The 16,560-nt window shown below is 40.4% G+C and overlaps 1 protein-coding gene across 6 annotated transcripts in view; it reads left to right on the top strand.

Moving 5' to 3' along the window:
* Nucleotides 1–3,852: 3,852 nt before the first annotated feature.
* The window catches only part of LOC125901893 (oxysterol-binding protein-related protein 1-like), a 34,039-nt gene continuing 21,331 nt past the window's right edge, over nt 3,853–16,560 (top strand). Inside the window, exons 1-15 of one of the 6 annotated variants that reach the window (XM_049597892.1) lie at nt 3,853–3,933; nt 4,195–4,362; nt 4,451–4,536; nt 6,770–6,844; nt 7,042–7,153; nt 7,275–7,360; nt 8,753–8,897; nt 9,080–9,147; nt 9,996–10,040; nt 10,325–10,398; nt 11,939–12,002; nt 12,157–12,258; nt 12,386–12,511; nt 12,603–12,681; nt 13,847–13,953. In XM_049597892.1, coding sequence (XP_049453849.1) covers nt 4,239–4,362; nt 4,451–4,536; nt 6,770–6,844; nt 7,042–7,153; nt 7,275–7,360; nt 8,753–8,897; nt 9,080–9,147; nt 9,996–10,040; nt 10,325–10,398; nt 11,939–12,002; nt 12,157–12,258; nt 12,386–12,511; nt 12,603–12,681; nt 13,847–13,953 — 1,293 coding nt within the window. In that variant the 5' untranslated portion in view covers nt 3,853–3,933; nt 4,195–4,238. The other 5 variants (XM_049597893.1, XM_049597891.1, XM_049597894.1 and 2 more) reach the window with 5 other exon arrangements.

Genomic DNA, 16,560 nt, shown 5'->3' with positions numbered 1-16,560 from the left:
CTGCTGCTGTTTAGAGTAGTACTGCCCAAAATGTCTGGGATGAATGACCTTTAAAACACAAGTAAGATGCAATTAAGGGTAGGGGGTTACAATTTGACTGAGATGTGCAGATCTACGTGTGGTTTTGGCCCAGACATTGTTCCTGTCTCTCTGACAGAAGCTTTGGAAATAAACACAGCTGTAACCTGTGCAGGCGTCAGCTGCTGCAGCAAATACTTCCATCTAGTGTACAAAATAAGAACTGGTCATGAGCAAAGTCAAGACCAACAAAACTCATAGGAGCCACCATGTGGAAACAGTGTGTGCTATTGTGCTGTGACACAAGAGAGGATTTTAGAATTGGAATAATATTTTCAAAGGATAGGAGGGACATGTAGTTTATATGGTTAGGATACAGAAACATTCTCACCAGCGTGGCCTAAATGTTGGCATCTGGAAACCATAGTGACATTGCTAGAGTTAATCCACAGTAGTACAGTTTGGACATTTTACCATCCCTACACTCAGGGGCCGATTATCAGACAATGGGCCCCTTGGCACAGATATGTAAAAGGCCCCCCACATCTCCTGCATAGGAGCAAGACACACACTCACTGTATAGCTGTTTAGCCTCTTTTTTTGTTGCTGTTTTGCATCTCTTTGTAGTCGTAATGTATGTTCTTGTGGTTTTGTGTCTCTTTATATTAGTTTTGTGTCTCTTTGAGGTAACTCAGAGTCTTCTTTTGCTCGCTTTGTTTCTTTATGTGGTTGTTTCGCCCCTTCTTGTAGTTATTTTGTGTCTCTCTGTGGTCATTTTGAATCTCCTTCTGGTAAGTATGTGTTAATTTGAGGTTAATGTGCCAGACCACAGAGAAAGTGGAGGCATACAAATATCTTGGCACCACAACTGACCACAAGTGCACTTTCAAACCAGTGAAAACATTCCCTCCAAATGTTGGCAACACCTCTTCTCTCTGTGGAAACTCTGTAATCTCCAGGTCCACCAATCAGTCTTACAGGTGCTTCACTGAATCCACCATCACCTTCTGTAACAGCCTGGTTTGGTGCTTTGTGCAACATCCACCTCAGTCCTCTCAACAAAAATCATTGGAATAAGCAGCAAACTCATTGGACAGGACCAAGAATCAGTGAGCACGGTTACATGCGCACAATAATCAGATGACTGTGAATAATCAGGTAATGGTAATAATCCGATTTGACGCGTTTACGTGCACTTCAATAATCTGATAATCAGATCACCTGGTTTACATGATTCAGTCCTTCAGTTGGATTTCTCCTCAAGTACATGACATAAAACTCAAACTTCTTGTTACAGTAGGTACTCATATCCTTGAAAAACCTCGAAAAGTATGCAAGTCATATATTTGCAAAATAAAGCAATCATCATGCTGACAGCTTATATTCTTACAGTACTGTTTGTTTTTATCATTAACAAATACATGTGAGAGCATTCTAATGTGTAGTTTATCAATGTGGAGCCAATTTTACATACTTTGAGTAGATACAGAGTAAAAGTACTGCAAAGTGCAATATACAAGTGTATTGTATATAAACTTGTCACACAAAGTGCATAACATATAAGGAAGATAAAATAAAAGTGACAATTTAAACACTGAGAATATAAAAATATATTATTTTATGTAAAATCTTTATCTGAAAGGAAACAAAAGCTGTCAGATTAACGTAGTGGAGTAGAAAGTACAATATTTCCCTCTAAAATGTAGTGGAGTGGGAGTATAAAATAGCAAAACCCGAAAGAAACCAGATTAAAGGGTATACATGCACCGAATAATCTGACTATTGGGGAAAAAGCTAGGTGTGTTTATCTGATTTCTCATAATCAGATAATGGCTTTTATCTGATAAAGCCTATCGGATTATGTTGTTTACATGTAAACACGCTCATTGAGTCGCGTCTACTACACAACCAGTTACTTGACCTCGCGGCAGATACACTTCCACTCATGACCAAGTGGGCCATGTCAAGCTTTACTTGTATCAGACTCATTAATACTTGAGCTAGCTTGACCCAGATTTATCACATATTTATGCACATTTTTACGAAGTTTTAGAGCAGCCATCTTGAACTATTTTCAACTGCACTCTGATCTGTATGTTGTCAAATTATGCTTGCCATTTGTCTGGTTATGTGTTGTGTATGCACCAACATTTCTGATTGATTTAGTAGGCCTTCTGTATGGCACAAGCAACACAAGCAGTCAAATTATTTAACAGGATGAGCCACAGTTTAACTCACTGGGGAAACCAGTTTATTGGCAGTGAAAAAAAAGTCTGCTACAAACAGTTTGGGTAACATTAACCATTGTTAACTTGTAAAAGCAGTATGTGTTTCTGGTAATGTGATAAATGTGGGATTTAATTACAGCCTTAGTTGTTGGTGATGTTTTATTGTTTGTTTGCTTTTTTGGCATTTTGGGAGGATAGACAGGGGGTCTAGGGAAACAAAGTGCAACAAAGCCCCTGCTGGGATCAAACTAGGGATGCTGCATTGACATGATAGGCTGTGCATCTGCATTCAGGTGGTTTCAGAATAATTGGAAAAATTAGTTCCTCACAGGGAAATTTTGCTTAAATGTCCCCGAAAGTTGGAACAAATACTCAGAAAGTTGGCCAAAATGTTTATACACGAGTACTGAGTTGACATCATGTATGCCGAAACATGACAGACGAATGTTAACAATGGGTTGATGGTAATAAACATTTTAATTAATTCAACTGTTGCATATAAATGTTTTGCTCACATGTAATTTAGGTTGTAGAAAAGTTTTTTACTATCATTACCTAATGCGTGTTTTTTAATCTGATGGATGGATTTTTTAGGTAAAGATTAAACAACAAAGTTATGATGGGTTAAAGTGTGATTTGCCCCACTGACCCCCAAAGTCTGGCTTCTTTTATGCTGTCACTGTCACCATGACTTTTCCTTTCTTATAGTTTCCTTGGTTTTAGGACTCAATCCTGGGGCACTCTATAATGTTGCTGTGTAACATCCAGACTTAAATACTGCAACAGCATCCTCTACAGCACCACAAACACCGTCTGCAATAAACTTCAGTACGTACAGAACTCAGCTGCCCACCTTGGGGTGACAGGGCGTTTTCAGTCGTTATCCACCTCTCTCTGTGATGCCCCCTCATTGTCAGCATTCAAAATGGCCCCCAACACCCACCTCTTCAGACTTGCCACTCCATTTTTATTTCCCCAGTTGACTCTAATCAATTTTAGTGTTTTATTTTATTGTCTTCAATAAAGAATGTATTGTGTTTATTTATCTGACACTATATAAAGTCTTTGAGGACTTTGAAAAGTGCTATATGTGTGATGTATTATTATTATTATTGTAAACTCACTCGCTCTTGTGTATCACTCATACCTGTCCCCACAAAAAAGGGCAGGTAGGAACCAATAAGCTCATAACCAAAGGAACACAATGACTCCACTTAAACACTGCACAGGAAAATACAAATTAAATGATATACAAAATGCTATAAATGAAAATGAAATAATAATTTACCAGTGACTCAGTAATGCTGAATATATTACTAGGCTACTTAAATATAAATAATGTACCTATTAATAAATAACACAGTAACTTAAGTATGATGGTGTATCATTGGTGAGAACATATATTTTACAGCTTGTATTATTTGTCTGTTGTTGTGTATATTATTTGTTTGTTGTTTGAGCAGGGGTTGGAGGGGCACAGGGCTATTTCTGGGGTGGACAAGGCCCTTAGCTGTGTCCCTGAACGCACCCCCAGTCTGGCTGCCTGGTCACGTGATGGCTGCCAACAGCTGTCAGCTGATTGACATGATCAAATTTCGGCTGTGAAATGTTGTGTACCTTCACTCTGCCTGTGAAGCAACTACAGTCTGCGAAAGTTGGGTGAATTAAGACTTGAAAAGCTTCGCCTGTAAGTCTGAAGTTGTTATCTAATTGTAGCTAACCTTAGCTAACATGCTAAGTTAATTAGTTAGCTGGTTGGTGTCCAGGTGAAGTCGTGCCAAATGCTTTGGGAATGTGCACTGTTGGTTTTAAAGTAGGTTTCCCTTCACTCTCAAGCTAGAAGACAGACAAAAGGCCAGCTAAGTTAAATAAACAAGCTAAACATGAAGTTAAATTTGTTCCTAAAGATTTAAGCTAACTCCTCATCCGTCCACAATATCTTGGACAGAGATTTACTTTTATTGCAGGGAAGTCAAAGGAAGTCAGGTGCAAATGGAGGCAGACACACCTGAGGAGAAGCTTCTCCTCTATGCCAGAGAGGGCAGTTGTACTAATATTCAAAGGCTCCTCCAGTCAAGACTCGACCACAGCAGCTCTCTGAACATCAACTGCAGGTGTAAGTGAAGAGAAGACGCCATTATCTGCCTGTCAGCATGACTTCAGGTGTGTTAGGAAAGTGCTCATGTCCCTCTCTGTGACTGTAGCCAGGTCTAAAGCCAGCTCAGGATGGACACCCCTCCACCTGGCCTGTTACTTTGGACACAGGGATGCAGTGGAGGAGTTACTCAAGGTGAGAGATGTTTGTATTACTATGTATAGCTTTAATGTACATATTGCTGCTCTAGTTAGGAAGCTTAAAGTGCAGATTGTCTTGTTTTACTTTCAGTGCAAAGAAATAAAGATTGATTACAGTGACATGTTTGGTGTTTCCCAAAGTCAAGGATCCTTCCTTGGTAGGATGAGTCCTCCCAAGAAAGGAACCTACACAGGCACGGCAAGAGTCCATCCTAGTGAACGCACATTGGAACAGGCTGAGTGCCCCCAGGTGTGCGTCACAAACCCTCAGTGGACTGAGGGGGCTGCAGGGTGCTGTGATCATTTTTGCACTCTCTAATGTTGTACAATTTGAACACATGTAAGCACTGTTTTCAGATTCATGTGACTTTAAGGGGGAATGTATTTCTGGATTAGACTTATAAAATTCTATGTAGGCTAAATGAAAGTTTTGTGGCATTAATATCACTCCTGTAAATGATTAATTTAAAAACTTATGTTTTATCTTAATCACGTTATATAAAAAAATCTCATTATGTGGCAGTGGACGCATTGGAAAGTGTAAATTATGAGGTTTCTGTCAATATTTTTTTCATGCTTGTATGATAAAAATTTGTGGAGATATTAATCCAAATAAATAACATATGTTTTTAAATCCTGCTGAGCTCCTCCGGCGCTGGTTTCATTGAAGAGGCCCCGCCCTCACTCGTGTACAACTCGTGTACTGTGCAAAGCATTGTGGAGATTTTATACACACGGAGGATCCACACATGCATCTTTCAAATTTCTCTGAAAGAAGGACTTAGTCCTTTTGTGAAACTCGGAAAGATCCTTGACATTGGAACAGTCCTTTGGCGGGTCGATGATGTAGCGTCCTTCAGACTCAGCTGTTTGAGGACTTTGAGTACTTGAGGACTTGACTTTGAGAAGCACCTCCTGTCCTCGGTAGAATTTAAAGGACATCCTCTTTAGAACATCCTTAATATTCAGCCATTTAAGGATCCTTATTTGTCTTTGAGAAGCACCCACTGTATATGCATGCAGCCTCCTCCATTTTACGTAGCTTTGATTCAGTATACCAGGCATCTCTACGTTTTAGTACAAATGCAAAGTCATTTACTCATCACTACATTCTTTATGATTTGGTGGGTTGGGCGTCACTGACCACTCGCAGACAGCAGCACTGGTATATTTTTATCTTTTTTTTTGTGATCAAATTTTTATTTAGTTTCTTTGCAAAATTTTAATTATTAATCAAATATACAAAGCTGCATCTCATCCATGTGTGTCCATATAAATTTTGCAGTTGTTGAAACTCCAGAAAGAAAACTGACCTATTATCTAACCCTTCCCTCCCCTCCCCACCCTGGCTGGCTTAGATGACCTGTGATGGAACAAGAGAAGGAATGAATAGATAAATACACATGCAGCAATAAGATGAGGGAAAAAAACACAAGTTAGATCAATACGTATATGCACATACGACCACATTGAGCATAGTGAACAACAGATACAGACTGGTATATTTTTATCTGTAAAGCAGTATTAGGCAAACTTCTGGCCTACCTCTGTCTTTTTTTCCCCAACATTCAAGATCATAATATCTGTATCTCTCTATCATCACTAAAAGCTTTTATGCTGCTCGGATGTTCTGGAGACACTTCATAACTTGTGCATTCAACATACAGCAGATGAGTAAATTAAAAGAAAGAAATCAGCATTTTAATAAATGTTTTTTGATCAGGGAAAAGGATTAAGAAGTCGAGGCAACCCGTCCTCTTCATGTAAATGTTTTCCTGTGTCTGCACCCCTCTGAGTGTCAGCTCGAGTAGTTACCAGCTACACTCTTATGTGGTAGATTAACAATGAACCCTGGGTTGTAACAGATCTGGGGAAAACGCATTCTCCTACTGCGCACCTTGGACATGGAACAGTCTTTAAAGTTAGATGCACTTACATCCATTGATGAATTTAAGGACATCATAAATGTGAATGAATGTGGTGACAGAGACATGTCCTTGTTTTTCTTGAGAGGCCACTGTGTTTGAATAGTTGTTTTTTGTATTATATGTTGTGTTTGTTGCATTTTAAATGTGTTTCGATTGGCTGCTACCTCGGCCAGGTCCCTCTTGTAAAAGAGATTTACAATCTCAATGGGACTTCCTGGTTACATAAATGATAAATAAATGATATTATGTCCAGCACATATTTGCAGCCAGTGACAGCCACTTACTGTAACATGTTTGCAGGCAGGTGCTGATGCAAATCTGCAGAATAACATGGGCGATACACCGCTACACAAAGCAGCCTATACTGGAAGAAAGGTAAAAGACCAAACAGAATTCCTGCCTGCCCATTAACTATAGCGCGAGGTGCGTTCTGTGTTGTAACTTAAGATAAACCCCTTTGTCCTCCACACTAATGTCAGCTGAAGTCTGCCAGATATTTTCCATTTTCCCATTGACGCTTTTAAGTGTTGGCAAATGATGGTCAGATTTTAATCTTGTCTTTGCTTATTAAGGAGATAGTTCTGTTGCTGCTGCGGTATGATGCCTGTTCCAGCATAATCAATGGAACAGCCCAAATCCCTAAAGATGTCACAGAGGATGATGAAATCATTACGATGCTGGAAGGTATGAAATGATGGGAGTTTTTTTTTCCTTTGTCTCTTTCTTTCTTTTTTAAAATCGCTGATGGCTTCTCATTACTGCAGATCAGACGCCCTTGTTCTCAAATAGTGTTTGATTTGTGCAGCTGCAGAGAGAAGAGAGACGAGGCGGCAGGAGGAGAAGCTTCTAGAGGCAGCCAGAGAGGGGGACATCTCCACTCTGTCTAAACTGGTTAGCATCTGACCTTTTCTAAGAATTTTGCAGAATATATTACACTTTGACAGCATCTTTCTTTATTTAAAGAAGTATTTCACTGCTGGAAGGATGGTCTTCTCACAAAACTGGGCTGTCAATGCAGCAGAGAGATGCAAATACTTCTGAAATTGGTGCTACATGACCCAAGAAATCAGAGGGAAGGGGCTGTGGTATTCGCTTTTGCTACTACGACAATGCACTGCGCCTTACTGGCCCAATAAACACTTGACGTAAAGCAAGCGTGGCCGTTTTGACTCTGGAAACAATATGGTATCATATCAGCACTGCTTAGTTTTGCAGTTTGATCTCCGTTTCTTCAGTCTTCTACAATACAGGAAATGGAATTGCACCCACTTCTTGTTCACAATTTCTCGTATTACAGCTAAACAGTCCACTAAAATATGTTTCTGAGGTCATTTTCGGTGAGAAATAGGCAACGCAGCTTGGTTCATATTTGATCAGAACTGCTTATTTTAAAGTTTGAGCTCAGTTTTTTCAGTCTTCTAGAAGACAGGAAATGGAATTGCACCCACTTCTTGTTCACAATTTCTCGTATTACAGCTAAACAGTGCACTAAAATATGTTTCTGAGGACATTTTAGGCATGAAATGGGCAATAAGATAACAGAATATTAGCTTATATTTGATCAGCTTTGCTTTGCTTTACAGACCAATCTTGTGTGTAAGTTTGGTCTGAGTTTGAGAGAGAGAGGGACGTCTTTCTCTCTTATCTGCTTCTATACTTTTTGTGTCCATGGTGTCTAGCATAACATAAATGCAGAAATGCAATTTGCAGCTCGAGCAACAGCCCCAGTTTCATCTGGCAGATTGGAGCAGAGAAATCTTGGCACTAACAAGATGGAAGAAAAGTTTACCGCAGTTCATTTACACATACTGTCCACATTGCTATGATACAGAGCTCATTGAAAATTTTAAGAATATTTCACACAATGAGTCTGTCACATCTTATGCTGCCTCTGGAATTGGTAAAATGCACAAACTATGGGATTACATTTACATTTGTCCAGATTCTAGTTTCAAACGTCCAATTTGAGAAGTGTCTGATATCTCTGTCTAGACAGGAAGCAACAATTCTGATTCATAGACAGCCACAGACAACATAATATGTGCCAATTTCCCTAACAACCTGCGCTGTTTTAGAAAACCAAAGCAGATTTACCAGGGAACCGAGTCAAAGTTAAAATGTCCTATTTTTCCTGTGTGTTATGATACTGGCTAAAGGTGGAAACTTAAGATATTTAGATATAGATGAGCTCCTGTTGCCATTAGATGTGTAAAATGGCTAAATGCCAGGGTCTTTTGCTTTGTTAAGTTGTTTTCAGTTGTCTAACGGTTTTCTTTCCTTCAGCTCAGTAGAAAAGAGGTGCCAGATATTCACTGCAGGGACTCTGTGGGGAATACACCCTTACACTGTGCGGCCTACAGGGGGCAGAAGCAGTGCATTATAAAGCTGCTCAAGTCTGGAGCCAACCCCAGTGCTAAAAACAACAACGGTATATCACTGAGCTTTGAACATCACATCTTATCATTCTCACTAATGTATTATTAGCACAGTAACATTTACAATGAGAGTCACAATTTGTGAATACACATTTTTGTAAATACTAGAGTATGTTCTGCTAGTTTTGTTTCTGGGTATTACATGATGTTTATTGTATGGCTGATTGTGTTGCAGACCAGACAGCGTTAGACCTGGTCCGCAGCGATGAGCTGAGACTGATTCTAGCTGCATATCAAGACAAGGTACAGTAAGTGCAGAGAAGTAGTTTTCAATCACTCCTTTAATAATAAAAGGCAGGCACTGGCACATGAATTAAGGTACCGTTGCACATTTTCCATCTCTTTGTATGTGATGCAAAAAATGAGTGCATGTGCTATGTGTCAGTCTCATTCATTCAGTTTATGTCCAACTTGAGCCAATAACTCTACACCACATTGCTATTAAATTCAGTATTTGAGTTATGGTCCGCAAAGGATGATTCCTAATTATTACGGTGATCCTCTGGCCTCTTTGCTATCACCACCACTGGGCGAGAATCTTGCCAAGAAAAAATCTAATGAGCACATTTTAGTGAAGTTTACCAAGTTTATTCATGTTCCCTGGAAGATTAAACTTTCTCATTTTCGGCTCTCTGTGAGCCAATAACTCATTTTTTGTACCTAACATTAATAATTGGTGTGTCTAGCGCCTTAATTACAGACTGGATGCTTGCACCTCGGAAAAAGTGCTACCCTGCACCTGGCCAAAATGTGGCTGCGCACAACTATCTTTTTGCATTTTCTTTTCACACATCTCTATATAAGGTCTGGTGACTGTGTAGAAAAAACCTTGCAAGTCAGCAGTCCTTGCTCTTGCTTGGATGTCTGATAAGCCTGGCACAGCTTCAGCGCAGAGCATTGCATAGTCACGGTGGAAGTAAAAAAGACGAGGCTATTAAGTAAATTAAAAGATATATTATTAACCTCTGAAACTTTTACTGTAATACAAGAAAAACCGAGTTGAGTGTTTCTGGTCTCACCAAAAACTCAACGCTGTCAGTCAGGCTCCATCTGTACACAGGTCTGAGAGTTGTTATGTTTTTCTCACAAAGGATGTGAACAGTGGGGTGCAGAAGATTGAAGGCCCTCTTTGGAAGGTACCCAGATGCTGAAGTGTAACCTTTTCTACTCTTGATGTCAGGCTGTTTTTTTGTTGAGACATGCTTGATAGTATAGACTTCACTTTTGTCCTGTAACTCCACACAATATAGTCATTATAATATACAAAAAAATTCAGCTTACAGTGTTGTCTGTGAATTCATTAGTTTATTTTTAATATCATAAAAAACATTAGTAATAGATTTAAATAAAAAATTAACACTCTACATATGATACATTTATATGATTTTAAATTTTTGTTGACTTCATGTGTCTTTAACAGAGTTCACGCTTTCTTGGATGGCGATCCCACTGGGTGGTTATTGAGGATGGGACTCTCTCCTGGTACCCCAGACAGTGAGATAACTTTTTATGTATGCAGTTTTCTTAAGCTGAAAATTATACTATGTACATGTATAGAATATCGTATTGTCTGTACGTATGCAGTGTAAAAAAGCCACATTTAAAAGGGAACACCTCCTAAATTAAGAATTGCAATATATCATTTCCACGGCCTTGGAAATTTCTATCAATATTTGTGAACATGAGCTACTCTGTCTCAAAACCAGATAAGTCTCAAACTTGTGATGTCATCTAGTATAGTCTAGAGCTACTCTATAGACAATGAATGTGAGCCTGATTTCATGGACCTTCAGAATGTTTGCTGTCTTTTTTATACCCAAAAAAGCTTTATTTTATTGTAGTGTACTCAGTCCTGAAATAGAAAATGTACCCATACCCTAGAACATTCCCCTGGGTGCTCTCAGTGTCAGCTATCGCATCTTTCACTATCAACTGTCTATGGTGCAGTTTCAGACTTTATACTTGAAGACATCATAAATATGAGTTTAAGCACTCACACTGGATTTGAAAGAGAGTTGTTCATGTTTATAATTGAACTTTAATGGAATACATCACCCACCAAATGACTGTTTGTATATCAGATACTCACTGCATGTTACCTTGAATTCGTGAAGAAAACTTTGCTTTTCTCACACGCTTTTGTTGTAAATGGAGAATCCATAAAAGGTGAACATTCTTTATGCAGTCAGGGTCCTCATTTAACAACAGCAAAACTATATCAAAACATTTGTTTGCAAACTTTCACACAACCTGTAGAGTATGATCCAAGTCTCATTTATCCAGTCGTAGGCTCAGTACTTAACAAAACACATGCATTTTTGGTGAAACGTTATGATATAAAACATTCTTTCATTTTCTATAACGGTTTATCCTGTTAGGGGTCGCGGGTTTGCTGGAGCCTATCCCAGCTGACACTGGCTGACAGGTGAGGTACACCCTGGACAAGTTGCCAGACTGTTGCAGGGCTGACACATAGAGACAGATTTACATTCCCATTCACACCTACAGGCAATTTGGAGTCACCAATCAACCTGCATGTCTTTGGACAGAGGGAGGAAGCTGGAGTACCTCGAGAAAACCCACACTGACATGCAAACTCAGCACTGAAGGCACCACTGTGCTGCCCTGATTTAATGCACTTCTCACAGTCTCACAAAGAGAGGAGAAGCACACCTGCGTATGTGTGCGCATTTGAACTAGAGCTCAACTGCACCTGTGTGCCCAGGTGTGCTCAGGAAGTGCTATGCATATGTGGCAGTGTTTTATACTGTAACTTCTTACCAGTAATTCACGTGTGGGAAGTACTGAGCACGCAACTGGATAAACGACAGTTGAATTACACTGCCCGGGTTGTGTAAGGGTTTGTTAACAGATGTGTTGACATAGTTTTGCTGTTACTAAATGAGGACCCTGCTTACTTAGATTTAAGAAGAATGTCCACCTTTTTTGATTCTCCGTTGACTGTGGACGCATGTCAGAAAACCAAAGTTCTCAAAATGCCTTTGTCTTATCTCTAATCTGTTTATGTTTCTAGGTCTGATGCGCAGGCTGGTGTCAGAAAACAGGGCTGTAAGTCTCTGACACAAGCCTACTGCATGGTAGGTGGCTGAGGTTAGAGGCTCGTAAATTACTGTCCAAGGATGCTCAGTGCTTAGAAGTTTCAGTTGTGATTACCTTGTACCTATGACATGGCCATGTTTGACATCTAGTGCAGCATGCATGACTGTAAGTAATTTCATTTTGTCATTCTAGGTCAAACCGTGGGATCATTGCTTCTTCATGCTCAGGTGCTTTGATGACACTGTTCATAATTTTAAGGTCCCCTCAAAGACAGATTCAGTGGCAACAAGAAAAGTGAGATGAGATTCACCTTATATGCTGTTGCTGTCCCCCCCACCCCCTCCCCGAACAAGCTGATTGTCTTAAATATATCTGCGAGGGTGGACAACATTGTAAATGTTTCTGGTATTTGTTTATTTAGAGATGGTTGGATGCTTTTGAGGCACATGCATCCTATAGTACTCGACACTGCACCCAAGAAGAGATTATCAACGATGCAGGTGGTGAAGGTGATGAAGCAGTGAGGAATCTGTCACAAGCACTTCAGGTAAGATTAAATTCAGACCTTTTTTAGAAAGGTATAGTGCTGTTTAGGGAGGAGGATTCCAATGTATTTCTCTTGTCCTGTGCTCTTGTAGGCAGCCAGCGCTTCCCAGCAGAAGCTGGAGAGTGAAGTGTCAATATTTCTATCGATGGTGAAGAATGAGGAGAACTGTGGTAAGGGTCCTGGAATTGGTCACGTATTGATGTGGTTAATCCAATGCCCATTTCTTTTAACCTTTTACACTAGTGATTAAAAAATCAGCACTGGTATATTCATTAATTGTAAATATGTTGTTTAGCCAATGGGCAGAAAATTAATTGCAAAGTATAAAGATAAACCTCATCCTAAACCTGTGGTACTCGACTTGGGGGTCGGGATCCCTCCAGTGGTTGCACAATAACTCTTATGGGTTGATTGGAAATGGATTTTTCTGACATCACTAATATTGAGAGGTCACATGTAGGCATTGTTTGGACATTAATAGCCTATTTACATGTGGTATTAGCATGTGTCCTGGGTGATTTAATCACAAGTGGATAGTGCTAAATACAAGTTGTGAGCTCAACACTTTAACGACCTGCTGAGGTGGTCTGGGACGCATTTGACCACGTGTCTTTTGTCGTGTAAATACCAGTGCATCTTGATGCATCCCCGACAAGGACCACATCATTAGCACAAGGACATAGTGGTTATTTCTGTGACAACGCACCAATGCTCTATAACTTGCCCCTTTTATGACATGCTGGATGAAGCGTTGCGTGACCACCTGTCGTTTTGCCCCATGGAAAGAGTCATTTTTAACTGCTGATGGCGTTATCACCAGCTGTGCAGACACAACTGTTAACGAGCGTGCTAGTGAGGACATAATAACTGCATGGAGCCCTTTGTCCTCCTGGAGTGAGTGATGTAAGCAGAAGTGAAATCTGAGCAGTGGTCAGCTGGAGAGGCATGATGGACACAGGTGTGTGCGGCGATGTGTCTCAGTTCTCCATTTGTGTTCAGATCACCAAAACACATGTTAATATCAGGTGTAAACAGGCTCATAATGGACATCAGTGGCCTAACCCCTAACTCTGTAATTGTTCATTTAGCTCGGAAAAGTTGCGTAATTTTTGTTTTGTCAAATGTGAGAATTTTCGGTTTCCTTCTGTACTTCAGTGTGCAAATTTCTGGGATGTGGATTGTTGATCAGACAAAACCTTGCTATGAGTTCTTGTACACTTACTTACTGAATCATAAAAATAGCCATCAGATTAATCAATATTAAAAAAAAACTGGTGGTTGAAGCCCAATTTGTACATGTGCACTGAAAATATGATTTCTGTATTTTTGTAAAAGCGTTGGCTGCCCCTCTCTTACTGAAAGCTAAAGAGACCAGTGAGCTCTCCGTTGAAACCTGCGCTGCTCTCCAACTGTGCCTCGAACTGCTGTCAAAACAGGAGGAGGTAGGGAAACATCTTCATCATCTTAATCGAGCCTGTGTCAGCATGTACACTAATAAACACCACACAGTACAGTCGCTATATTATCCACCGTGATGCCAGTCTTCACACGTACTTTAATGCAGCTGAACTATAATAACTTTGCAAAGGTTTTTCTAATAATTACTATATTATTGTAATGTTTATGAATGTGAAAGTGTTGTGATGTTTTTGTTTTGGAATCTAGTTTTCTTTTTAGACTAGCATCTGTATGAATCTTCATCTCGTTGTTTCCCATACTCTCCCCCACGTGCTGGGCTCCTATTGGCTGAATAAGTTATATTGAATGATTACAAAATCCTCAAGTCCCTCCCCTTTACGTTAGCTCCCTCATACCAATCGGGTTTGAAGTTCGTGTGTGTCCCTGTCCACCTGTCCCAGTGGCTGTGCCGTGCCCTTGGGGGTGGGGGAGCAGTAGAACAGTGTGGTAATCACTGGCACGTCTGTAGGAAGGACACAGGCAAGATCCGCTTTTATGCTTAGGTCTGCATTCAGCGCGCAGATCAGTGTAGACACACACTGACACACAGACACCCTTAGACTTGGATCCACACACTCCCGCTCTAGGGAGAGGCTGTGCATTGAGCGAGGGAACTGAAGCGCGTGCATATTCAGAGGCTCAGCTGGAAATGCATGCATTCACCCTCGCACAGTGAAAACACACGCTCGCAGGCACACTTCCACATGCCAGAGCATCCGAGCACAGGAGAAAGAGGAGACAGTGACGGCACGCTCATCCACTATCTGCACAGGTACAAACCAAACACTTCTTGTATCATCTCGCATCTCAGTATTTTTTTATTGCCGGCTATACGGCCGGCTGTGTTTGCAGTGGGCTGGTCCCTGATGACTAACTGTATCGTAAAGTGTTTGAAGTTTGGCATAGATTGGATTCAGTCTGATGTTTTAGAGTGTTATTTGTTTGATGGTTGGTCTGAAGTGTCGGCACAGTGGAAAGCTATTCATTAATATGCTGAAGTCATTCTTATGGATTTAATCATCTTGATTCAGAGTGTGAAATTGAGCATGTTTGACATGGCACTGAGCCTTTCACTGCTCATTACATCTTTTTACTGACATCATCTCGTACTGTAATGAATTCTGTCAAAGTAAAAGCATGAAGAGGGGTAGATTAAATTACACTGAGTACTTATTATTTAAGTTACTCTTTTAATATAGACATTAACCATTTAAAAGCAGCTGTGCTTTTGTGTTTCGCTGTGATGTAGCACCTGAATTAAGAGCTGAGGGATCATAAATTAGTCTTACCTTTTTTTCCTCCCTTGTTATCAATTAATGTGAAATTGGCACTCTGTCAAAATGTAAAACCATTGTCAAAGCAGGAACTGAGATTATAATTATATGGAGATTACTCACTCCTGTGTCTCCATGTGTGTGGTTTTGTATAATAAGGTGAAACTAGCTGATTTCATTCCCCATCAGATACAGTAAGATGCTTAAGATGCTGCTTTGGAAGTCAGCTGGATATAAAACTGCACAACAATGCCCAAATGCAGCATGTTTACACAATGATGTGTGCATTTCCATCTTCATATCAATTGGCAACAGCTGCCGTCCTGTCACAAGGAATAACCTGGCGCTGTTATCACAGGGAGGCTAAGAACATTTTATGCAGCCTCATCACCCAGGAAGCATTGCAAGTGTCACAACAATGGACACTAAATTAATTTCTGACAAGCAGATAATAAAATAAGAAGGAAATGCCTTAACAAGCATGTCACATCCACTGGTCTCATGCTAAGCTGGTTCTACTACATGCTCCTAACTGGATTATATTTTCTACACTGCTGAGATTGGCTGTATTAGGCAGTATTAACTCTAATCCCACATTCCCATTGTCTTGCCACAGATGCCTCTGTCGCTGCCAGTTACACATTCGTTGTTTACAGTGCATCACACACAGCTGTCATGTGCTGTGTCGTCGTGCTTTGATGTCAGGGCAGATGTGAAATGGAGAAGCATGATTTATAGCAATTGCAGCGTTACCCTTCAGCGGAGTAAATGTGGTCTGACCCATTTCAGCAGCAGCTGCAGAAATAAACTATGCCAGTGAATGTCACATTTACACAGTACATGCAGGGCAGAGTTTAACTGGTCGGGGACGACACGGCATTTAAAGTGGCAAGATTTGTGCTGCTAACTCTCAGACACCTGACACAGATTTATAAGCCCGACCTTTCTTGGTGTTTCTCAGGCGGCAGACTTCCACACCTGTCAAGAAAACAAATGGAGGCTTACAGCGTGAAACCACTTAGTGGTGACACGCAGATAAGCGTGTCTGTCAGTTTGGATTGCTCTGAAGGCAGGAGAGTGGCAGCAAAGCTTCCTTTTTTCTCTGTAGTCATAACTTTTTGTCTACAGTTTGAAAGAAAGCAGATTGTCCTTCAAACCCTCGGGGATTGGAGAGAGCACAGAGAACCGTTTGACTTTTCTTCAACCATTGCCACATGGGTAACTGACCCACTGACTCTCACCCAGGAGAAACTAACGTTGGTGTCGGTCCCTGCGCTGACTTCTCTTTCTGGTCATACGAGATCTGAATAGAGGGTG

This window comes from Epinephelus fuscoguttatus, linkage group LG15, assembly GCF_011397635.1.
Source record: "Epinephelus fuscoguttatus linkage group LG15, E.fuscoguttatus.final_Chr_v1".
Lineage (NCBI taxonomy): Eukaryota > Metazoa > Chordata > Actinopteri > Perciformes > Serranidae > Epinephelus > Epinephelus fuscoguttatus.
The sequence above is the reverse complement of the archived record's forward strand: the minus strand, read 5'-3'. Positions and strand labels throughout refer to the sequence as shown.